Source organism: Camelus ferus, chromosome 22 (genome assembly GCF_009834535.1).
Source record: "Camelus ferus isolate YT-003-E chromosome 22, BCGSAC_Cfer_1.0, whole genome shotgun sequence".
NCBI classification, from domain to species: Eukaryota; Metazoa; Chordata; class Mammalia; order Artiodactyla; family Camelidae; genus Camelus; species Camelus ferus.
The window spans coordinates 1,195,110-1,219,546 of record NC_045717.1 but is presented as its reverse complement, the minus strand read 5'-3'; the positions used below and the strand labels follow the sequence as shown (position 1 = coordinate 1,219,546).

The 24,437-nt window shown below is 49.6% G+C and overlaps 1 protein-coding gene across 3 annotated transcripts in view; it reads right to left on the bottom strand.

The window, feature by feature from the left end:
- The window catches only part of GFPT2 (glutamine-fructose-6-phosphate transaminase 2), a 39,793-nt gene extending 15,565 nt beyond the window's left edge, over nucleotides 1-24,228 (bottom strand). The window contains exons 1-9 of one of the 3 annotated variants that reach the window (XM_032464864.1): nucleotides 24,098-24,228; nucleotides 11,637-11,744; nucleotides 9,637-9,735; nucleotides 9,004-9,129; nucleotides 6,729-6,787; nucleotides 5,928-6,062; nucleotides 3,626-3,687; nucleotides 1,559-1,638; nucleotides 1,006-1,123 (exon numbers count right to left, since the gene is read on the bottom strand). In XM_032464864.1, the coding sequence (XP_032320755.1) occupies nucleotides 1,006-1,123; nucleotides 1,559-1,638; nucleotides 3,626-3,687; nucleotides 5,928-6,062; nucleotides 6,729-6,787; nucleotides 9,004-9,129; nucleotides 9,637-9,735; nucleotides 11,637-11,744; nucleotides 24,098-24,104 (794 nt within the window). In that variant the 5' untranslated portion in view covers nucleotides 24,105-24,228. Of the gene's footprint in view, nucleotides 1-1,005; nucleotides 1,124-1,558; nucleotides 1,639-3,625; nucleotides 3,688-5,927; nucleotides 6,063-6,728; nucleotides 6,788-7,515; nucleotides 8,970-9,003; nucleotides 9,130-9,636; nucleotides 9,736-11,636; nucleotides 11,745-15,812; nucleotides 15,965-24,097 lie in introns of those variants that run through there. The other 2 variants (XM_032464865.1, XM_032464866.1) reach the window with 2 other exon arrangements.
- Between the last annotated feature and the right edge of the window lie 209 nt (nucleotides 24,229-24,437).

The following is a 24,437-nucleotide window of genomic DNA, read 5'->3' as shown; positions in this document are numbered from 1 at the left end:
CAAGATGCCAGATGCTAAAAAAAAAAAAAAATCTATAAAATAATTGTGTGTCTTAGAATCATTGAAATAGTACTCATTTCTCATCGAAATGGTGCTCTAAGGAACACAATCTATGAAATGCGGGCCTTTACATCAGCCGTGAGTGCTTATGTGCTGTGGCGCTGGCTGTGGGCGGAACCGGACTCGCCGCCTGAGCTGTAGGTCCCCGTTACTCTGTGTGTCCCAGGAGACCTCGCCTGGTGGCCCCTCTGCGTCACAGCAAGGCTGGCGGGAAAGGGGTATAATAAAGGCCTGGACAGAGGAGACAGTAGTCCTGGAGTTTACGGTGGTTTTCTACTTCAACCAGCAAGAAAGTGTTTTGGTCTTTTCTGAGTGTATGTGCAGGTACACATTTTTTGTATTATTTTGAGCATGAAGTTGACGTTCTTAAATTTCAGAATTACTGTCTGTGTATTGATGAGAACATGGAATTTGGAATCAACTGAACCAAATCCCAAAATCTTAGCTCTGTCTTTTATAAATGGTAAGACTCTGGCAAACGCAGGTCAGATTCACAAAGGACTAAATGTCTGAGACGCCTGTCCTGCTTAAAAGGAGCAGCCTTTGAAAGGCCCCCACCGGGGCTGGAGGGAGCACACTCCGCAGTGCTCAGATCTGCTGGTTTTCCAGAGAAGCTAGAAATCCAGATTTTTATGAGAAACCTCCCAACTATAAAATGCTGGCAACTAATTCAATTATTCTGTGCTGGCCCAAAACATTGTGTAGGTCAGTGGACCTCGCCTTTGGCCACCAGGGCTGCCAGTATCAGCCATGCAGGTGTTCACTGAGCAAAGATTCCTCAGGAGGGTCACTGATGACAGCTGAGATCTGCCATCGCCTCTGCCCCTCGCTGAGCCTTGAGAAAACAGCTCAAATGGGGGGATAATTAATAAATGGGAGTGCTCAGCCAGCCATCCTTGATTACATCATCCTAGGAAAGAAAGGAAGCAAGGTATACACGGCTACCTTGCATCAGAAGCAAAGAAGAATTCCACTGCTTTGTCACCCACGGCGTGAAGGCAGGTGGAACTGTCCAGTCTCTTCATCCTTGTTTTACAGATATTCTTAACATTCTCAATATTGCCTGGCAAAGAAGGGAAAGAAGCATGAATCCCCTCAAACTATTTTCGTCTGAATAACATGAAGGAGCCAATCTCCCCTTTGAATATATGTGGGAGAGATTTGCCATTTTTAGCTTTGGCCGCGTCAGCCAAATTGCGGAAAAGATTCCCAAATAGCAAGAGCGCTGAATCGGTTGCAAACAAAACAAACCAACTCAACGCCGAAATCAGGGCCCGGGCGCCTTTATGTAACAGAACCACATGCTGCTCCCTCGGCTTGTGCATGTGTTTGAAAACACCCATAATAAAAAATGGGAACAATGGAGACAGTTCTCAGTTGCCTGAAAACCTTTTTGACCTGGAGCCACGTGCAAGCTTCTCTGGGCACCCTGCCTCCGAGGGGAGCTGCTGGCTCCAGGACAACGCAATGCTGTTCAAGTCCTTCTGAGGAAACTCACGTGTCCTGTACAGCACGGGGATCTGCTCTGTAGAGAGTTTGTATTTGCTCCGCACTCCGATGAGCAGGGGGCTGCCTCTCCTGCAGGGGTGAGAGGGAACCGAGTTGCCCATCGCCGTGCCAGCCTGGGTGGGCTGGACGTCCTGGCACACCCCTCTGTCAGGACGGGTCCCCGCACCGAGCCCTCTCCCCAGGGCAAAGTGCTCCCAAGACATCCCAAACGGTGTCCCAGGGGTTCAGAGCCACCGATGAGGGCAATTTAGAAAGAGAAAGATTTACTGTTTCTTCACACTACTTTCTTCTGAACTGGAAACAGTAACATGACAATATCAGGTTTTAAAAGGGGTTTCAAATTTTTTTCTTAATTTATAGACTTTATTTTTCTAGAGCAGTTTCAGGTTCACAGCAGAATTGAGCAGAAAATACAGAGTTCGCACAGCACCCTCCCCACCCACACATATATACTCCCCCACCCTCAGCATCCCTCATCAGTGTGGCTTATTTGGTACAATCGATGAACCCACATGGACACATTATTATCAAAATTTGATAGGGACAAGCGTCCAAGCGTCCCTATCAAATTTTGATAATAATGTGTCCATGTGGGTTCATAATTTTATAATTCTATGACTTATTTTATAATTCTATGACTTAAAAAACTTAAATTCCAAATGGTAAATCAGTTCCTGTCCTAGAAAAAAAATCATAATACATTCACAAAATTTCCTTCCTAAGGGGGAGGGTGTAGCTCAAGTGGTAGAGCACATGCTTAGCGTGCACAAGGTCCTGGGTTCAATCCCCAGTATCTCCTCTAAAAATAAATAAGTAAGTAAACCTAATCACCTCCCCTTCCCAAAAAACAAACAAACACAAAATTTCCTTCCTGGCTACTGTGACAGTCTGCGAGGGACGGTCCACCCTCTCTGGCCCAGTCCCCCAAGGCCACAGGTGCATGGCCTTGAGCTTCCCGGGGCAGTGTCCACACAACATTGTTTGCTGCTGTCACCCATGCATGGCGCACAGAGGGTGTCGGTAAGCACACACTGAGACTAGAAGAGCCTCAGGTCCCACCAGTGCCCTTTCCCACCCCCATCCTGGCCTAAGTGCAGATCCATACAGTGCCACGCTCGCTCTGGGATCCTTGCTTTTGCTCGTGCTGGATTGTCTGCCTGCCTTTCCCAGGCTGACACCTGCTCCCCTCAGGTCCCCGATGCACTGCCTTCCAGCCCCCATCACAGAGCATCACCATCCTCTGCCCTGCTCTGGCCTCTTACACAATTACACAGCCACCTTCAGGGTGGGACCAGGTTGGGTGTCACTAGGGTCCCAGGGCCCAACACGCAGTAAGTGCTCAACAAATATTAGTTCAATGGATGGATGAATGAATGGACGGACAGACGGTGAAAATGATGGATAGACAGATAGAAAGGTGGATAGGCAAATGGATGGGTGGGCACATGGGTGGATGGACAGATGGACAGATGGGTGAATAATCTACCCATCTGAATATAAAATAAAAGGACGGCACCTGCATGCCCGCTTGTGTAAAGCAGCACAGCACTGGGGGCAGAGGGGCTTTAACAGCGGGCCGTGTGGGCCGGCCCAGGACCCCTCAGCTGATTCCTGGGTCACTCGGGGCATGAAGGTGACGAAGCTTGAGCTCTTGGCCTGCAACGTTGATTCAAATCGACATTCACCCTGTTCCCAGTTTCATGTTTGTAATCTTACATGCTTTTTCTAAGGGAATCTCTATAGTTCACCTGAAACCTGGATCTGCCTTTGCTATACAATTTTATTTCTAATTTGAACTTGTTGTCAGTTTCTAAAAATCTGGAGATTTCAGATAAAAATCCAACTTTCTGGTTTTTTTTTTTTAAAAATCAGAAGCTCTGGCCACAGAGATGGCGGGGTACATTCTCTGTCACTAACATAGAGGGAGCACAGTTGTCCCTTACATAGCGGGAGCTCCTTCCAGTCTGCCAGAGGCCCTGCTCCTCCCTCGTGCCTCAAGCTGAGTGGTTTTACTGTATTTATTTGTTACTGGAAATGTCAGTGCGTTCTGGCTCACCTTGTGGCCACGGCTTCTCCGGGGTAGTGGATGCTCTTGAAAACCAACGCGAACGCGCCTTCCTGAAAAGACGGGAAAGAAGAGTGAGGAACAAGGAACAACTTTCTCTGGCTGGGCCAGACTGCTGCAGCCTGGCCCACACCCCCGACAGTGCCCCCTGGGCCCCTCTTCACTGCAGGCAGTCCTGGGGTCACTCACGCAGGGTGCTGAACGCAGCTCATGCAGGGTGATGTCAGGAGGGGAAAGCGAAACAGATCACGCTCGGGTACCAAGATGGGAACTTGCAGATTTCACTGTGAGCAATGTATTACCAGCCCGCCCGGGTCCGTGAGGAACAGTTCCCAGCTCTGGGATGACCTGGGTGGACTGCTACTGTTAGAGCCTCAGGAAAGGGGAACCTGGGCCTCGGGGATGGTACCTACTTGGGGAGCAATTGTGAGGATTGAAGGGACTAATCTGTGACTTACATTTAGCTCAGCACACTCAGAGTCTGGGATCAAATCCCGCCTCCACCCCGTAACTGGGCAATCGCGCAGCCTTCTTTGTGCCTCATGGTGAATGGAAATGGCTTCTGTGAGCTAATGCACTGTAAGTGCTTAGAACAGTGCCTGCCACATAGAGACCCAACAGAAGCATGTAGTGTCATTATTATTATTTCTGTGGCAATGACTGCCATTTGTGCTCTGTGCTTCAGCTTGGCAGTCCGTGCAAACCAGAATTAGAATCTAGTTTTCCTAACTCAAGACTCTAAATGCTCTTTCTATTTAAAACCTTGATGCAAAATTCTTTCCTGCATTCTGACCATCCCGTACTAATTTACCACGACCCTACTTGACTTTATACAGACAGCGGTAAATCTGAATTTCTGTGTGAAGTCCTTCGAGGTTTGGAACCCTGGGCAGACCCAAGGCCTCAGTGTGCTATGGCCACTTTGCCAACTCAGTCACACAGCCAGAGAGACCCCAGGGTCAGCATCTCCAGACCTCTAATGGCCTTTCAAACTGCCCAGCGTGAAGGGGCTTCAGACAGAACCTGAGAAACCTGACGTCCACCTGCTGGTTTTGTCAACAATGAAGTAGGACTGACTAGAAAAAAGTTCTCTGCCAAAAAGAGCTCTGTGTTGTTTCAGGTAGGTGGCTGAAGTTTGAAAGTGCCATCACCGAGAGGCATTTTCAAAATTTTAAATTATAGGTGGGAAAGAGGAGTTAATGTGCTGCAAAACTAAACTGTTTACTGTACATTACACAGTATCTTAGACTGTACATTCCTTATGGGACAAGTTCTTATTTATAAATACGTCCTCTAAATTAAGACCCCCAAAATGGGAGTCATAGGACAAAGGGTTCGACAGTAGACTTACTTTTAAGAAAACGCCAAAGGATCACACATTTTAAACCACAGTGTTATATCCGCAGCAGCCTCTGACTCCGGATATTCCAGGTTCTCGGCCCTGAACACTGTCTCCAAGGTGCCCCATCTCAGAGGAGCTACTGGGTGGCACTGATGCTCGGAAGGATGGGCTCTAGGAGTCTGGAGCCCTTTCCTCCTCTCTCTGCCGTCTCACAGGGGGCCTAGGTCTGCTCTACCTCCTCCTCCAAGGGGGGGCCTCTCTTGGACAGTCCACCGCCCCCACCATGCGCCCCTTCGCAGGGACTTTGCTCCATGGGTCCAGCCCGCTGGGACATCACCAACCTCCTTCCCTCCTGGATCGTTCCTTTCAGCACACAGACATGCTTTATCACAGAAACCCAATCCTCCCTCAGGACTGTAGCCCTTTCCCTCCAAGGGGCCATTTCTTTGCACCATTCTTCCTCCGTAACCGATCTTCTCAAAAGTCCACACCTGCTGTCTTTGCTTCCTCCCAGCCCCATGCAGTAAGGACCTGGGGGCCTTTCTCCCCCATGACAGAAAATGCTTCACCGAAACAGCAGGCAAGATGGCAACTGTCCCCAACATCAGATCAGTCCTTCCTGGGCGTGTGACTAACAACGCACACAACTCAGCTGACAAGATGGCACCACGGCCCACCACGGCCAAGGTCCCCTGTGCAGCGCATCCTTGTCAGGAGCCACAGAGCAGGGGGGCTGTCACCATTCCAGAGGTGCTAAAACAAAGCAAAACACTTCCTATTCGTCTGCTACCAAACCTCAGAGCTCCTCCCAATTCTCCAAACACTTCAAGGCCAGATACTGAGATGAGCCATCTTCAGTCCTCAGGCACTCGGCATAAGTTTGCCTAATAAACACTTGTGAAAGCTGAAGGGATGAAGGGGTGATTTAGACAGGTGGGGTCTGTAACTCACCAACTGCTGGATGACTCTCTCGACCAGCGTGGAAAACGTAATGTCCTCCGTTTCTCTGTTGTCGAACACGTATTTAATCAGCTTGGCGATGGTCTCCGTATCTGTTTCTGACTCAAACTCATAGCCTTTGCTTTCCTGGAATATTTGGTTGGACACAGTGTCAGATAATGGTCATTGTGCAATGGCGGCCTGGCCAGCTCCCTCTCCTCCCTCATGACTTGTCCTTGGAGTGACTTAAGGCGAGAACAAGGAAAACGGGGAAGGGATAAGAAATGTTTGCCAGAATCACACAGCCCAACACGGCTGAGTCATCCCAGGCCTCCCTGAGATCAGCCCGCCTCAGAAGCCTGTCCTTGCTGTTAATCTGGACATTGCAAAATACCAGCGATCAAAATGATCAAATCTGTTGAGTCAGTCCACCCACATCCCAACCAACACTGCAACCTCTTCCTACTTCAAACACTCGCCGTCTGCCTTCCCACCCCACATTCCAGTTGGCGTATGAGTCGACACGTTATTTAGTGCAGTTACTTCAATAAAAGGGAGTTTATGTTCTTTTGATTCTGCTGTGAATCTGCAGCGGCTGATGATGTAAACGAGAATGCCCTGCTCTCTCCTCCAGCAAGATCTGGGGAGGCGGCCGGGCTGGGGATGAGGTTTGTGTCCAATGCGGTGACGTGGCCAAGCGAGGGTCTCAACAAGCCCCTGCCTTTTCTCCCAGAGGGAAATGAGCTGGTCGGAAAATTTCGGGGAAATACCGATACCACTGGACTTAGCTGTCACCCAGGGGAAGCATCTTACCAGAAACTTCCTCAGGTCTTTGTAATTTGTGATGATCCCGTTATGGATGACGACGAACTCTGGAAGTAAAGTTTAGTCAGGAGAGAAACGTCATGAAGAAGTGAGGCTCAAGTCAGATGTCCAGAAGGACAACTTGACGGCTTGAAACTCTACAAACTCTGCTCATACGGACACTCGTGTTGAGCAAACTTCATTCACAGAGATTAGAACTGACACCTGCTATGACTACAATTTAAACTTGAAGAAATAACACATTTCTCTTTTGATAAAAAGCATCCACCAACCAAGCCAGGCACGGAGCTCTGGGCTGCAGCATCATCAGATAGGCTTTGGTATTTCTGTCAAATGGGATGGTTGACACTTCGTTATCTATTAACTGTCTCCATATCCACCTTCTCCAATTTTTTTCGTACCTATGGTGACACTGTTTCACACTATTGCCTTAACCCTGTCACTTTCTTTCATCTCAGTCTATTGTCTGAACTTCTCATCACTAATTCGTTTCCTAGCATCTGCCTTTTCTTTGTGAAAATGTCTTCATCTAATTTTCTAACGCAATGCAGTTGCTGGGTGTAAGTCTTCCTTAAAAGTATGCTCTTCAGCTATCAGGGATGAGTTGCTAAAGAAATTGCACAAATCTTTTCTTATTTCCCACGTCGTTTTCTTTTCAATTACTCATCCTGAGTCAGGGCAGGCGTTTCCAAGGTTGGGTGTGGGGGGATCTCCTTGGGGCCTCCCCACTTTGGGGAATCATTGTCTGCAATGAAGTAAGGGTTCACCTGATCACCTGGGTGGGCGGGAAGCTGGGGCGGGGGCAGCGACATCCCAGGGCATGTGATCTCAGGGACCAGCCTCTGCGTCTGGCTTGGGCTTGGCTGGATGTCCACTCTAGGTCTTCAGCAGTGTGGAGTCTGCAGCCTCCCACCCTGGGTGCAGAGGGCCTGCCCCTGGAACGGGCTGCCCTATGGCTCAGGGCATAGACGAGATGCAAGGAATAGTCCCCAGTGAAAAAAAACCCTCACCACCCAAGACTCTGACCACGTGGACATACCTGCAGCCCGGCCGCTGTGCTAGCTCCGGCTGCCCTGCTGAGAGGGGTGAATGGGGCTCTTCTGTTCTCCAGGGGAGGTTTTCCCTTCCAAGTCAGGCAAGGTGAGCTGTCTCAGGGCACCTCAGTGTCCACGGGGCAAAGGGCACTGACCAGGGAGGTGCCACTCTCTCCTGTGGCCAGACTTCCATGACAATTAAGAGCACTGACACTTGTCGAGTGCTTAGCTAATAATAAACACCCCACAACTGCTCTTATGTGTCTGCTCCCTAACCTAACACGAGGCTTGGCAAGAACTCGTGCTATGCCAAGTTCAGAAGGCAGCTTGGGGTGGGGCTCCTGGCTGACTCCAGACATCATTCTCTCCACCAGACACCCTCTCCCATCTGCCCAGGTGTGGGTCATGGGGGCTTCTAGCTTGACCGAGCCCAACCCAGAGTGGAGACCCACTGGAAGGCACACATTGTATCTTAGACCCTTGCCTGCCCCAGCAGCCCCGGGAGGAGTCAGGGATTACGCTCTCTCTCCATCAACACGCCCACTGTGTCCTATCACCGGAGGCCCCGGCGCCCCTGGGGGCTGACCACAGAGTCCCCGAGAGCTGCCAGTGGGAGCTCCAGACTTATCAGTCCCTCCTCCATGAGAGGGGGCGGGGTGAAATTTAAGGAACCACTGCATGGAGAACTGTCCTGGGGCCTCAGGTGAGTGATGTGGACCCATGAGCTGGGGCTGGCATGAGGGGTCAGCTGGAAGAACTGGGGAGCCCTTGCTGCAGGGACCAGGGTTGTAGCAGGCACCTCAGGTGTTAGAGAAGGTGAGCACGCCCACCTGCCCTGGCTCAGGACCACTCTCTTCAGGGGCAGGGGCGGGTAGAGCTGGATGAGAAGGGAGCCCCATCCTTTCCTCCAGCACCCAGCCCTTTGGAACACTCTGGCCCCTGGTTGAGGAACAGAGCCCAGGCCTTCAGCTCTTCACGCCACCAAGTCCCACTCGGGCCGGGTCCCCAAAGCCAGGAGCACTCCGTGGAGGTGTCACTGTTTTCCCCTGGGTGCCTGGGGGAGTCAGCACCACCCCAGGGCCAGGCCGAATCTGCCTCCTGGCTGGGGCTCCGCGCCACCCGTTTGGACCTTCAGGGAGGACAGGGCTGCTGAGAAGCCAGCGGGTGGTGGGTGAGGACCCACAGGGCAGGGCCAGGCAGAACCAGGGGAGCAAGGCTACACCACGTACCGTTGCCTTTGTCTGAGCGCTGTGGATGGCTGTTGACAGCATTGGGGACCCCGTGGGTGGCCCAGCGCGTGTGGGCAATGCCGAAGTGGGTTTCAAACTCCACTTTTAAGTCCATGCTGTCTTGTTCTAGATGAAAAAAAAAATCAGTTTGCCACACTTTAAAAATAAGCACTGACATGGTGCTGTTACATAAGGAGGCATCATTACACGGAGACACACGCTACACCAAAAGTATACCCCACCATTGACCGCAGAGGTCCCATCCCAGGATTTCTGCCAGACCCTTGCTGTTACATAGCACTTATCAGTAACCTAACTCACGTCACTGAAACTTACTTTAAAGAAAGAATTATAGACCCCTACTATAAATGGAGTAGTATCATTTGCCAGAAAAATTAAAATAAATACATACGTACTAAATATTGAAAAAAAAATTCCCAGCATACCATCACCTGAAATAAACCATCCCACACTCTGGGAAACAGTTTTACAACAAGGACATAGCCCTCTTTCTATTTTTCCACACTCGGGTAGCTTAATGTTTTTAGTCTCAAATGCTACTGGAACAAAAGATTTTAAAGTGACCCAGTCTGGGTGTATTTATTGCTCTGAGTTGGTGTGTCTTCCACTTACTGTAAAGTTCTTCATCAAGAGCCTTGACATTTCCTCTTTTCTTGACTAGCTGGATGTGTCTTTCTTTGACTTCATTATTATTTCCATCGATTGCCACACCTGTAATGTAAACATGTTTTTTTTTATTAGCAATAAAATTAAATATTTTAATGATATGAAATGAATTAATAAGTGCAGCATGCATCTAAACATGAAGATAAACATACACATATACGTTCACATTATTTTCAATAAGAATAAAAATCTTGACATTTTTGCATAATTCATGTATTTTTTTAATTGAGGTATATAGTCAGTTTACAATGTTGTGTCAATTTCTGGTGCACAGCACAAGGCTTCAGTCATACATGAATGTGCATATATTTGTTTTCTTATTCTTTTTCACCATAAGCTATTACAAAATATTGAATATTTCCCTGTGCTATACAGCATAAACCTGTTTATCTATTTTATGTATATTAGTTAGTATCTACAAATCTTGAACGCCCAGTCTATCCCTTCCCACGCCCCTACCAACCACAAGTCTGTATTCTATGTCTGTGAATCTGTTTCTGTTTTTTAATTAAGTTAATTTTTTTTAAAGATTCCACATAAAAGCGATATCATATGGTATTTGTCTTTCTCTTTTTGGCTTACTTCACTTAGAATGACATTCTCCAGGACCATCCCTGTTGCTGCAAATGACATTTTGTTCTTTTTTATGGCTGAATAGTATTCCATTATATAAATATACCACAACTTCTTTATCCAGTCATCTGTCGATGGACATTTAGGTTGTTTCCATGTCTTGGCTATTGTAAATATAAACATGATTTTTTGTTCTGGAATTTAAGTTTTGTCTCCCATGCTTCATTACAGGATGTGACACAGGGTGAGGGCCACACAGAGCTGTCGATGTATTAGTTCTTTTTCCCCAGGTTTGCTGCCCAGAAGAGAACTAGACAGTGTTCAGGATATTGACTTGGAAAGAAGAGGCTGTGACCGTGGCAGCGCTTACTGGCAAGTGGGGACCACGTGCCTGGAACCTAGGCTGTGGCTGCCTTGCCTGGCTTCTAACCCGGGTGATGCTCGGGAGCTGTGGGGGAAGTGCCACCAAGGCAGTGGGCTCATTTGAGGGCATCTGTGTGCTCTGGATTCTGCTACTTTAGCTGGTACCTCCACTGCACTAGTGTACTTGCAATCTTTCATCTGACTTACTTTCTGCTAAGAATTAACAGGGATATAAAATTATCTGGCTCTCCCTTTTCTCCTAAGGCGGCTTAATTAAAAATGAGAAATAAATAGAAAAGCAGGTGGTGTGCCAGGATCTCTGGAAATCTGAAGCTCTTGAAGTATTCATTCAGTATTCATTTATTCATCACTTAGTATTCATTTTTCCTCCAGAAAATAAAACCCACGATATTATCAATAACAAAATCAAACAGTCTAGCCCAGATCATCAGCTGTTCCTTAGTGTGCATTAATTAATTCCAATCCGGAAGCTGACACAGAGCCTGGAGTTAACTTTATACTGTTTCTTTTCTGTGCAAAATGGATGCACAGGAACCTGATGAAAAGGACAAGGTTTTATATGCTTCTCCTATGTTGACTTTATTATATGAATGAAAGTGATAAAAATGAATGTGATTTTAAAAATGGGAAACAGACCAAATATCCATCTGTTATTTGGATAGAGGAGTAAACTCTGCGACAGTCTTCCAGGAAGAGTTTACGATGATGGAAAATGATCAGGTAAGTAAAAGAAGAAGACACAATTGCAGAATTGCATAATTGTAATCAGGTAAAAGTTAAAAATGTCAGCACGACACCTCTATCTGTCCCCAAACCCCAGGCCACCCCAAAATACACACAAAAGTGCCAGAGGAAGGACACAGATGTGGATGGGGGAGCTTTTGATGGGGATTTCTTTTAGGCTTGTTTTCCCTTCTACTCTCCTACAGAATATTTCTAATTTCTTGAATGAATGAGCACCACGTTCCCGTGGGCGCCGTGGGGCCCACCTGCGGAGTCGTAGCCCCTGTATTCAAGCCGCTGCAGGCCCCTGATGAGGGTCTCGAAAATCTCCTTCCTCGTCCGGGGGACCCTGTAGTTCATGTAGGCGAAGATTCCTGTCAAGAAGAGAGGAAAACCATATATTTACAAAACACTTGGTTCTGTTTAGAAGGAAACACTTCCGGGGACACAGACGTCACTGGAGGTGCAACTCCAGGGGGCTTCCCGGCGGCGGCAGCCTGCAGAGGGAGGTGCGGCCTTCCCTTCCTCGGACGTAACGGGAGAGCTGCACTCTCCTCCTGCTTCTGGGAGGCCGTCGGACGCAGCCCGTCTGCTGCGACAAGAAGACTCAGGAGGCATGCGAAGGACACGTGTGCACCCCCGGGCTGGGCAGCTGCACTGCAGAGACTTTTCCTCCTATGGACGTACTTACAGAAGATGTCTTTCACTGCAGTGACATTTATAATAGAAAAGGTCAGCAAAACAACCCAACCAGCTAGGGACATCTGAACTCCCGCCTGCGTGGGCTTCTTGATTTGCACAGAACACTCTGGGGAAGAGTCATAAGGAGGCCCGCTCCAGCCTCCTGCGACAGGTAAGAACCCGGGCTGGGCCTCTGCTCCGCTCTGCATTTGGCCTCACTGTTTGGAGCTTTGCCATCAATACGCACGACTTTTACAACAGCAAGCATAAATCCATCCCTCGGCCCCAGAGAGAATCCTTGTCTTCAAGGGAGGCCAGCAAGCCAAGAAGATTTTGTTTGGCTTCATTTTCTGCATTCATATTTCGAAATAATATTTTCCAAAATAGGAAGTAATACTCATCATGTTGGCTCTTTCCAAATTCTTCCACTCCACTACTTGAGACTATGGGCCCTGGGTCGGCCTGTGTCATGCTCTATGAGTGTCCCATCCCCTCACCCCTCTGTCCTTTTGCCCTGCGTGGGAAAATCTGCCCATCTCAAAGCTCAGCTCCAACCTAACCCCCAGGGCAGGCCTGTCCAGGCCCCAGCCAGAAGCGCTCGCCTGCCCTGGGTCCCCAGCGTTCCTGCATCCTGAGACATCTACATCCCCTGACAAGGCCACAAGCTGGTGCTTCTGTCTTTATATTTCTTATTGTATCTTGGCACATGGTCCTTGTTCAATAAATGTATGTGGAAAAGAGTGATCATGAATCTGTATCAATCAGTGAAGGAACAGTATGGATTGTGAAAAAGTTTTGCGGCTTCTGGCATATTTACAGTAACTCATCTTCCTGAGAACTCACTGCGTGGCAGACACTGGACTAAGCATTCCCACATGGGCATCAATCAGAGCTCGTAGATCTGCCGTTACCTTCCCCTTTAATTCTGGAACTGGGCCAGAGTCCTGAGTGGAACTAAAGAGACCTGACTTTAGGGTGTAAACAATCCTAACCACTGGGCTACACTGCCTTGGGGATGAATAGGGTTAAAAGGTTTATTTTTCCCCATTTTAATTTTTAAATTTTATTATTTTCAAACCTTCTCAACATTTTTCAGGGATGACAGGAAGGTCTGAGCAAGACTTAAAGATGGTCAGATATCTGCACTCTCATGTTAAGCATTATTTACAATAGCCGAGACATGGAAACCACTTAAGTGTTAAATAAATAAACTGTGAAATAGACACATAATGGAATACTATCCAGCCATTAAAAAGGAAGGCAAATTCTGCCATTTGCGACAACATGTGAATCTTGAGGGCATTAGGCTAAGTGAAATAAGTAAGACAGAAAAAAACAAATCTCTGTGATCCCACTTATACATGAAACTGGAAAAAACCTAACTCACAGAAAGAGAAATCAGGCTGGTGGTTGCCAGAGGTGGGAAGAGTGAGGGAATTGGTGAAGGTGATCAGAAGGTACAAACTTCCAAATATAAGATAAATTCTGGGGACGTAACGGACAGCGTGGTGACTACAGCTAACAACATTCTATTGTATATTTAAAGGTTGCTAAGAGAGTAGCTCTTAAAAGTTCTCATCACAGTGAAATAATTTTTAACTGTGTGAGGTGATGAATGTTAACTAACCTTCCTGTGGTAATCATTTTGCAATATGTATACACATACACATATCTGTATGTAATACATACCAATACACATACACATATACAATTCACTATGTCGTACACTTTAAACTTATACAGTGTTACACTCTGGTTTCTCTTCAGATCGTGTAAATCTTTCACCTTTTAAAGTTACACAATGTTACATGTCAATTATATCTCAATAAAACTGGAAAAAAATTTTTGCCAGAGCTAATCCTTGGAAAGGACAACCTGCCTGTGGATAACTGAGGGCTGACTATGATTCTGTACGAAACCACCTGGAATGCCTCTGTAACATTTGTAACATCCCTGGATGAGATTCAAGTCAGGGTAGTATACCTGAATGAATGAGTAAACTTCCACTAAGTGAATGCTATACTCCCACACAGCGAGTAGGGTCACATCGCATGAAATTTAACTTGCTAAAATTCATCTAGACACAGTCAAAGCAGTAGGCGCTAAAATCATACAGCGCTAAAAATGGCATTTTGCATTCTCAGGTAAGTTACTGTACATAGGCTGTATTTTCACACGAGCATTAAGGTACAGGGTTTATATTTAAAAACATGCACAGTGTGCTTTCTGAGCAGTCACAGACGGTTTCTTTTAAAGATGGCCAAGGATAATTTTGGCAGTCAGCTATTTTTGTCTTCCTGGCTGACTCTAGGTCAGGTGAGACATGCCTCCCTCGCAGAGCATCTGTGTTCCAGGAGCTCACCGTTTACCCTACACTTCAAACCTACACATGTCTGGCCAGAGGATGTATTTTTGTCACCTTACTTATATATATAAAAAAGATAGTTACTTTCTTTTTTTTTACTTTTAAAAAAAATTGCAGCCTTAAAAAATAATAGAATAATGCCATTTGCAGCAACATGGATGGCCCTGGAGAATGTCATTCTAAGTGAAATAAGCCAGAAAGAGAAAGAAAAGTACCACATGATATCACTCATATGTAGAATCTAAAAAAAAAAAAAAAAAAAAAAGACAGAGAGTTACTTTTTGACGGAAAAATTTTAACAGCTTTTTTGGGATATACGACACATACCATAATATTACCCTGTTTAAAGCGTATGATGCAATGGTTTCTAAGTATATTCATAGAGGTGTGTAACCATCACCACAATCTCTGTTTGTTTAGGTAAAACATTTTATTACATTAATTGTCCTGCAAAAAATCAGAAAGCTCCCTGGAGGGACATGGTCAAATTTCAGCCACAGTCAAGAGCACGTAGCTCTGGGAGACGGTTCTGTGAAGGATGGAGCGACTCACAGATCACTTTTGAAATTTTTTAAACTGCAAAACTTTCCGGGGAATCGTTCCAGAATGACATTTTACACCTCATGAAGGGAAGTTGACGGGCACTGCAGTGGACACGAAGGCCCACACACCAACTCAGGAAAGGTTCGGAACTCACGTCAGGCATGTATGCGTCTCCGGCTTTGAGATCCAGAAACAGCCTCCTTGGTGGTGGGGGGGGGGGTGCTGCTGCCAGAGCCCCCGCTGGGCTGGAACCAGACGGATGGGCTAAAAGGTCCTTGTCCTCAGGACCACCAGCTGTGTCCACACCCAGCTGGGAGGCCCGGCAACCAGTCAGGCACCATCTGTTTGATTACCGTGGTGAAGGGGGCTGCCACGGAGTGGTTTTCAAGATTTTTGCGCATGAAGGCAAAATTTAATTTTTAACATGACATCTCTTGCATACGAACATCTATTAAATTCTTTCACTAACTAAGCACTGCCTCTCTCCTCTTGCAGCTCACCCTCTTGGCTGGATTCTCCCTACAAGCTACTAGGTGACGTGAATACATTGGGCACTTACACTGTGTTCTTCATTTCAGCAAAATAATGCAATACAATAAAGCTGCTTTCCTAGGAATTTTGCTTGCTGTTCCCATCAGATTCCCTTCTGGAACCCCCTCCATCCATAATAAAAGCTACAATGAGAATCCATTTTTTACCTATGAGATCAGTAAAGATCAAACAATTTAACAAATAAGTGAGAGTTTAAATCCGTGCGCCCTCCGTGGAAGGCAATCTGGCAATCTCTCAGACTGAAATGCACACATCTGCTGACCAGAGCTGCTGCACTTCTAGGAGTGTATCCAACAGATACCTGTGCAGAGACTCAAGTATGCACGCGTGAGGATCGTTGCTCAGCACTGCTTGTGGCAGCTGAAGATGGCGGACAGCCCGATGTCTAGCAGGGACCAGGTAAATGATGACACGGCCACATGGTGGGGCCACTGCAGGGCCACAGGCAGGCATCTCTACACAGGAAACAAGGTGAAGCTGTGTGTTCTCCCGGATAACAAGCTAGATCTCCAAGATGTGCCAAGTGGGGAAAGCAGCCTGCGAACACGTGCGAATTACCCAAGGTGGGTCAGGGAGACATACAGAGTCTTTCTGGAGGACCCAGGGGGCAGTGGTTGCCTCTGAGGAGGGGGCTGGACATAAGGTAGAAGTTCCCTTTCCACTGCATGTGCCCTTTTTGCGTAGTCAGGATATTTCGTCACATGCCTGTAAAACTATTTCACCATGTGCTGCTGTAGGAATTGGAGAGTGGCAGATACAGGATTGTCATCCAGCCCAGTTTGCCTTCACTGAGTCCACGGTGGCTCCCCAGCCCCGCTCACCAGGAGGAACAACCACAGGGAGGACCGGGCACTGTCCGAGCCCAGGGTCCAGTGCGGAAAAGGGCAGGCTCAGGGTCACCAGGCCTGCATGCCTCCTCCCTTGTCAGCTCTGGGACAGCAGGGGACACAGGGACGGTGGAGCTGCTGCCTGCATCAAATATGGATTTCAAATCCCAGCCCAGCCCCTTGCTTCTGTGTGGCCTGGAGCAAGTCACTGGGACCCCTGTGGAGCAGGACATTGGCAGCACCTACTTCCCTGTGGTTCCCCACGGTTGAGAATTCACAGGAGTCTGAAAGCCCAAGGACCAGTGCCTGCCACACAGTAAGTGTCTGAGTCGTGAAAACGGAGCAGACAAGGAGCTTCCTCCTCCTGGAGGGGCGTGAGGTGCAAATGCAAGTATGCGTACAGCACACCAGAAGCCCTTTGAGAAATCATCCTCAAATGAAACCGCAAGGAAAATAGTACCATTTTACTGTTACTTATTTTTTGGCTTTCTTCCTGGGGAAATGATGGTTAAATCAAATACGTGATCTGGCTGCAGCCTGATGAAGATGTAATTCATCCCACAAACATTTCTCTGGCCCACAGGGGTCTCATCACTGCACTGGGTGGTGGGAGGTGCTGAGATGGACCAGTCAGGGGGCCTCGCAGGATGAGTCAAGAGAAGACAGGAGGCACAGGGACCACCCAACCCTTCAGGAGACTTGCAGGCAGAGGGGGTGGGAGCTGAGAGGCGGGAAAGGGGCAGAGGGCTCCTGGACCAACTCTCTGCAAAGGTGGCCCCAGTTCTGCTGATGCCCGCTGACAGATCACACCCGGTCTACTGCAGGCCTTCCCCTCTCCCCTTCTGAACAAGCCTCATGGCCCTGTTTATTTCCTGTATAGCACTCCCTTCCCTACGTGTTGTCTGACTCCCCACTGGATTGTAACCTTCGAGGATGGGGACCACATGTATCTCATCTGTCTTACTCATTGCTGTGCTCCCAGCAACTAGCCCAGAGCCTGGCACATTTTTGAGCGCTCGGTGACTACTTGCTGAATGCATGAATACATGAGTAAATGAATGGATGGGGGAGGGTGATCAGAGACGGTGGCCTTCGAGCCAGGCCCGAGATAGCCATGCTTAACCACGCCCAAGCAGGTGGAACCCCCAGTGTAAGAACAAGGGACTGACAGGCCAGGGAAGTGGACAGGGCTGATCCTGAGGTCCCTGAGTGTCAGCCTCTGTCACAAGGGCAGCATGGCACTGCCCTAGGGGTAACCGCAAGACACTCGGGTACAAAGGCCTATATGCCCCAGCATCCCCCACCCCCCAACCACTGTGCACTGAGGATCCCAGGACTGAAGTGGAGAGCCTTCTGCACAAATGAACCAGGTCCAGGGAAGGATCCCGGAACTCCTCTGGCAGTGGCGGCTGGGGGCTGCAGAGCAAACCACCACCACCACCACCACCACCGCCACCGCCTTCTGTGATGCCTCCCCATGTGCCGACGCCCTCAGAGCCATATTTTGTCTCATCCTCACAATGCCTATGCCTAGGCTGTGGTTCCCATGGACAGACAGGGCATCTCTGGCTGCAAAGCCAAGGAGCTGGGTAATTCATGGTCAGGTCTATTGGACTGCAGGGGGGTCATGACCGCTGCTCCCTAAATTAGCTGAGACCTGTCTTAGAATCCTACCCCAAGGGATGAGAAATAGCTCGCAGAGGGGCCTGGCCTGGGGGAGATGCCCGCTGGGCCCCTGATGGACACACCTCAGAGCGCCCCTGGTGGGGTCCTCCCCTGGCCCCCAGGAGGTCGCCCCCTCCATAGGACACTCCTGCTTCTGACTCCACCTTTCTCTTCCCATCAAACCCCCACCCCCCACAGGGTGGAGGCAGCCACAGCAAGGCTGGCTCCCACTACATCCCTCCCTCTCTCCCTTGCCCAGGAGGGATGGCAGAATCCCTCCGAGCTGGCTGGAGAGATGCCCAGGCCCGGGACAGAGGCCGCCTTGGCCCAGCCGCCGCAGCTCCGCGTGTGTCCCATGCCCGCACCGCCATCCTGCATCCAGAGCCTCTAAACAGCTTTTCAGGGTCCCACTCTTAAAACTGATGGGGAAAGTGAGTGATCAAAGGTTCCAAAGGCAGAGAAACCCAGATAAATTCAGAGAGACTCCAGAAGAGACCGTGGATGTGCTGTGGAACAGAGACAAGCCCTTTGCGGGCCCCTCAACCCAGCCCACTTTGCGGGGTTGGAGAATTCGAACGGTCCCTCTGAATGTGGCTTGAGAGATCATATAGGCACTCAGGACCAAAGGCACCACGGAGGTTCATCCGTGCTGGCAGGGGCACTTCAAACCTTCAAGTGACAGATAATGACAATGACCAGATGGAGGAGCAATGCCCCAGGAGGCCCAGCCAGAACTAGGATCACTGAACTCTCGGAATCTTGTCTACAAGCCGTGGGGTGCTCAGGGTGTTGGAGGTGAGGAGAGGTCGTTTGGAGCCTGGAGAGCGAGGGAAGAAAGCCTGAGTTCCCAGCGGGCGGGCTGGGGTCCACATCCTGATTCTGTGGCTGCAGGTTTGGAAAACCTCTCCATCTTTCCGAGGATCAGTGCTTTCCAAGTGAGGGAGGGCAGACAGTCTCAGGCAGAGACACAGCCCGCACCCCACACAGGATAGGGTCTCACTCTGCGGGAACATGTCACCGCCCAGCCAGGCTGGGACCCTCTTCAGACAGAGGTCACTCTTTCCATCACCATCCAATGCTTCTCAGACCTCCTTAGTCCACAAGCCATAGTGGTCGCAGTCCCAAACTGCAAGACAGGGCCAGATGGATTTTTGCCTGATGAAATTCCTGAGTGTGTGTGTGTGAGAGAGAGTGTGTGTTTGTGTTCATGTGTCAGGTACGTGCACTGAGTAAGTACTTGTGTGGGAGCGTGTGTATACGTGCGTGAGTCTGTGCTTGAGTGTCAGGTGTGTGTGTGTGTGTGTGTGTGTGTGTGTGTGTGTGTGTGGCACGCCGGGGGAGGTGGGCGGTGTACTCTCTCCCGTGAGGCTCCCAGGAGAGGGAGGCCACTGGGCCAGGAACGAGGGCCGTGAAGGAGGCTGAGTCCAGGACTCCCTCGTGCAGAGGAGGGGAGGCCAGTTTTTTCACAAAATGGGGATGACAGTTTTTGCTGCCTCCTCTCAGAAGTGAGGGCAAAGATGAGGGTGCGAAGGAAGCGTGAGACCCCACAGCTGGGTCCTCACACCAAGACAGAGGAGCCCCCAGGCCTGTGCAGGGTCAGGAGGGGGCTGGCTCCTCTGGGGACAGCCTCACCCTGCGTCAGGCCTCCTCGGGCCTCCAAAGGTTAAAGTTTCCACAACACTCAATTCCCGGAGATAACAGGAGACTCTGCTTCCTGCAGTAAATGTGGGCAAGGCATTTTTATCTTTAAAAGAAAATTCCTGGTGTCCTTGTCCTGTGAGGATTTCACCAAGTGCAAAGGAGAAGCAACATACATATAGTCTAGATTGTACTAAAACAAGAAAACTTTCAAGAAAAAAAAAAAAGGAATCGTGTTTAACTTGCCAAAATTTGGCTATAAAAAAGCCAGACTTTTTTTTTCAGTGAAATATTTCCTTTGAAAATTAAAAAGAGGCAGATGACCAGATTATATTATTTAACTGTTCGAGCACTTAATGAATTTCAGAACTTTCTCCCAAGAGTATCTGTAACCTCAAATTAATATTTCCTTATAAGCAAATGTTGCTAAATATAAAAATAACCCCTTAAGGAGGGAGGGTATAGCTCAGTGGTAGACTGCATGCTTAGCATGCATGAAGTCCTGGGTTCAATCCCCAGTACCCTCTAAAAATAAATGGATAAATAAGTAAACCTAATTACCTCCACCAAAATGAAAAATAAATAAAAATTTAAAAATAAATAAACTTAAAAAAAAGATTACAGCAAAGATAAACAAAATAGGGAATAGGGAAAAACAGAATTATCAAAAAAAAAAAAAAACCTCCTCAATTTAAAAGCACTGTTTACTGATGTTATATCACAAAATCTCCAGAAGGTTTCTCAGAACTTGGGAAAAACCCCTGATGAGTAAAATTGCTGGGAAAACGACGTGGTGATGGGGAAGGCGAGGTGAAGAAAGTGGAGGGCGGGTGGCAGCCCGGGCTGAGCCCCTGCCCCACTAGCCTCTGTGCAGCCCTCCAGGCAGGAGTGCCCACCACAGTCCTGTAAGTAGGGGTGGTGGTGCCTGCGAGCTGTCAGGACTGGCTCCTGAGAGCCAGCTGTGTGCACAGCTTCCCAACTCCATGCTTCAGGGACCTCACACTGATGACCTGAAATTAGCCATGGTGAGAGTGTTCACACCAAGAAATTGGCAAATCAGAGAGCCAGTTGGTAAACATTAATGTGCACATCACTGAGTAGGGGGCTCTGTCTCCCAAAGCTCCTGTGGCCTGGAGAAGTAACAAGCCAGGCGAACTGACCCCAGAATCCAGGCCCCATTAACTCCAGCCCAGTCCCTACTGAGGCATCCAACCATGGGCTGAACTGTTACAAGAAGGAAAGGAATGTCAAATATGACAGGGTTCTGAGAGCCACAAGGAGTTTGGGACAAAAGGGTGAGCCCCCCTGAGTCAAGTAATCTCCCTGGATTGCTGTTTTCTCAGCTGAGATAGGAGGCAAGTCCCTGTAGACACTTGACAAGCTCTCCTGAAAGACCACTGTGCAAGTAAATAGAATCTCGTGTGTGTGTGTGTGTGTGTGTGTGTGTGTGTGTGTGTGTGTGTCCTGGCTCCTCTGGATTCTGCGGAATAAAACCATGTCTGCTTCTTGCAGAGAAGAGATGAGCGAGAAGGGTACCATGTATGTGCAAGGAGGGCAGATGTAGTGAGCATGCTATTTATGTGACTCGGAAACTGACTTTTAGAGAAGGTGTGAAAACGATTTGATCCAACTGGGTAAGTGGCATGATGCCAGTGAAGGACGGGGTATTTAACTGATGCCTGCGTTCACCTTCTGACTGTAGTGGGTCCAGTTTGAGAGTGCTGGGACCAGAGGACCTGGGTGTGTGTGATGCGAGGGAATGCTGGTAGCCCTCTGGGCGACATTCTTGTGGCCATCTGGGATTGGCAACACTGGGCTATTCTTGAGGAAGGCATCTGTAAGCAAGAGCCCAACTGTAGGAGGATGAACAGTGGCCCTCAAAAATACTAGGTCCCAATCCCTAGAATCTGTAAATGTTACTCTATATGAAAAGGGGTCTTTATAGATGTGATTAAGTTAAGGATCTTGAGATGGGAGATTATCCTGAATTATATGGACGGGCCCTAAGTGCAAACACAAGTGTCCTTGTAAGAGGAAAGTAGAGGGAGATTTAACACAGAGGAGGAGAAAGCAACGTGACCTTGGAGGAGGAGATTGGAATGAGCAGCCACAAGCCAAGGAATGCCGGCAGCCATGGAAGCCAGGAAGAGGCAAGGAACAGATTCTCCCCCAGAGCTTCTGGAGGAAGTGGGGCCCTGCTGGCACCTCCATTTTGGCCTAGTAAAATAGATTTTTGGACTGCTAGTCTCCGGAATTATATAAAAAAAATTTATGTTGTTTTAAATCAGCAAGTTTGTGGTAATTTGTTATAGCGGCTAGAGGAACTAATATCAAAGATGACAAATTCAAGGCAAAACTAGCAAAATAATAATTCTCCAATTCTGCATAGCCAAGTCTTCCCTCCCCCCGGCACAGATTACTAAATGTAGGGCAGGGAAGATTTAAGAATTCATGGATGGAAAGTGGAATCCTTTCCATCAAATCCCCACGCAGCCATGGTGCAGCCACGGTCCATGCTGCCATGCCCTTGCATATGCTGTGCCCTCAGCCTGGCACACCTATCACCCTCTTCTCTGCAGAGCTCATACTGGAGTCCAGGCCCTGAGGCACTGTCCCAGGTCCCTCCCTCTCTTCTGGGGAAGGTCAGTGTCCCTGCCCTCACCGTGCCAGGGTCCCATGCTAAGCCTGCATGGGGGCCAGCAGGTCACACCAGTGAGTGAGGCAGCGAGGCAGGGGTGGGAGAACTGGGGAGCTTGCCCCCGTGACCCCAGGGGCCACCGCACACTGCTCAGAAAATACGGACTCAGGGGTGCTCATCTTCAGATTTTTTTTTCAAGAGAAGTCAAAACCCCACCTCCTTATATGAAATCTCCCAATTTTGTATCTTGGTGCTACAATAATTTAAAAAATAAAGTTTAAATCCTGTGCACCAAACAGAAAGACGTCTGTCTGCTGGTTTGGCACTGGGCGGCCACACTGCGGTGTGTACCCCAGGTCTTCCCTCTATGGCAACATTTACCTCATGAGTTATTCCGTCCCTGGTCAGCGACCAGCTCCTGGACCGCTGTGAAAGGGCATCTGAGAGGAGGAAGCAGGGAAGCTGCTCCGTGTTTGGGGGGCAGACCCAGTGGGAGGCTCTCAGTGCACTAGTCTGGCTCTAAGGCCAAGGGCTTTGAATGCCACACTGAGGAGTTTGGAATCCAAAGCTTCTTAGCAAAACTGCCACCTTTTCCTTATCTCTCTACCCAGAAACACCCGCAGTCAGCCCTAGATGGATGTTACCAATGATGCCCTGGAGTCCTGACATTTTTACAGAGAGTTCAGCAATTTAAATTGATGCCTGCTTGGCCTGGGGGAAGCTGCATCCCAAAGTCGGCTGCCTGCTCCTTGGTCAGTCAGTCCGTTTTCACTTTTTCAGGAGCGCTTGGCCTCAGAAACAAAGCCTGTACAGACCTTGGCCCTCGGCTCACCGCTGGCACACCCCACCCTACCCCAGCAGCCCTCAGTAAAGTCAGACAGAGGCCTTTCATGGCTTCAAAAGTTCCACCAGGTCCTCCAGCCACAGGAGGCTGGAATGGGTAACTGAATCCCACTCACGGAAAAAAAAAAAAGTCACAGTGACCTTTTGTCCCAGCCGAAGTTCTCGGCCCTCTCTCCAGCCAGAGGCGGCAGCCCAGCCAGGACAGTAAGGAATTGCAGATGTGTAGATGTGTGCACAGGGCCGGGCCGCCCTCCCCACCGTCCCGCAGCCTGGCCCGACAGCGCCCAGTCGCCGCGGTATTCCGGACGCCGGAGCTCCCATTCCAGGGCTCCCTCTCCCAGATTTGGCCCAAGGTTCGGCAGTTAAGTGCTGCTTCTTCCCCGTGCCTCGCTGAGAGCTCTTCCCAGCAAAGAGGCGGCAGTACGGAATCAACCCTTCTGGGGCCAAGAAGTTCATTTTGGGACGCGAGGAGAACAGACAGGCCCTTCCCAGCGCACCAGGGGCTGGTCCCGATACCAACCGGAGGGTGCAGGTGGGGTCGCCTCTCTTCGGTGCGCGCAAGGAGCCGGGCTGGACACCCCGTGCCCTGGATGCGCGCGAGCTTGAGCGTGGCAGCCTTTGTGGGCGACACGGGGGGGGGCGCTTTCCTTACTGGACACGGGGCGCGGATACCTTTGTGTTGCGAGGGTCCAGGCCTGTGACAGCACCAATTCCTTCCTCTCTGTGGGTCCGAGACCAAGGTTGGGTAACCCCTCCCCGACACCTCCCCGGGACACCCACTTGGCGGCGGGGCAAGCGGAGGCAGGCTCGGCCCCTGAAAGCCCCTCGGAGGGGGACCAAGACAAATCGACGCCCCCATTCCGAGCCGCCTCTGGTCGCCTGCGCCTGGGTTTCGGGCCCAGGCTGTGAGAGGCTGGGGCGCCGGAACCTGCGGCCGCCACGGAGGAGGGGGGCGCAGATGGGCGATGCACTCACCGCACATCGTGGAGGCTCCTCGCGCCCTTCGCAGCTCCGGGCCTCTGCGCGCTGCTGACACTCGGCACTCAACGCGCGCCTTGCGCTCGTGGACTCGCGCCCGCCCCTCGGACTCTGGTCCTTATAGCTCCGAGCCCTCCGCTGGGGCGGGGCCGGGGCGGGGCCTCCTCCCGCCTGCCGGCTCCTCATTGGCCTCCTGTTGTCGTGACAACGACCGGCTCTGGGCCCCCAAGAGTCTGGGCAGGAGGCTACCCGCGGCTCCCAGGAGCCAGTTGCCGGTGTAACACGCGGGCGCCCGGCGTTAGGTCCTGGAAGTGGGCTGAGGGGCAGCACGCTACCC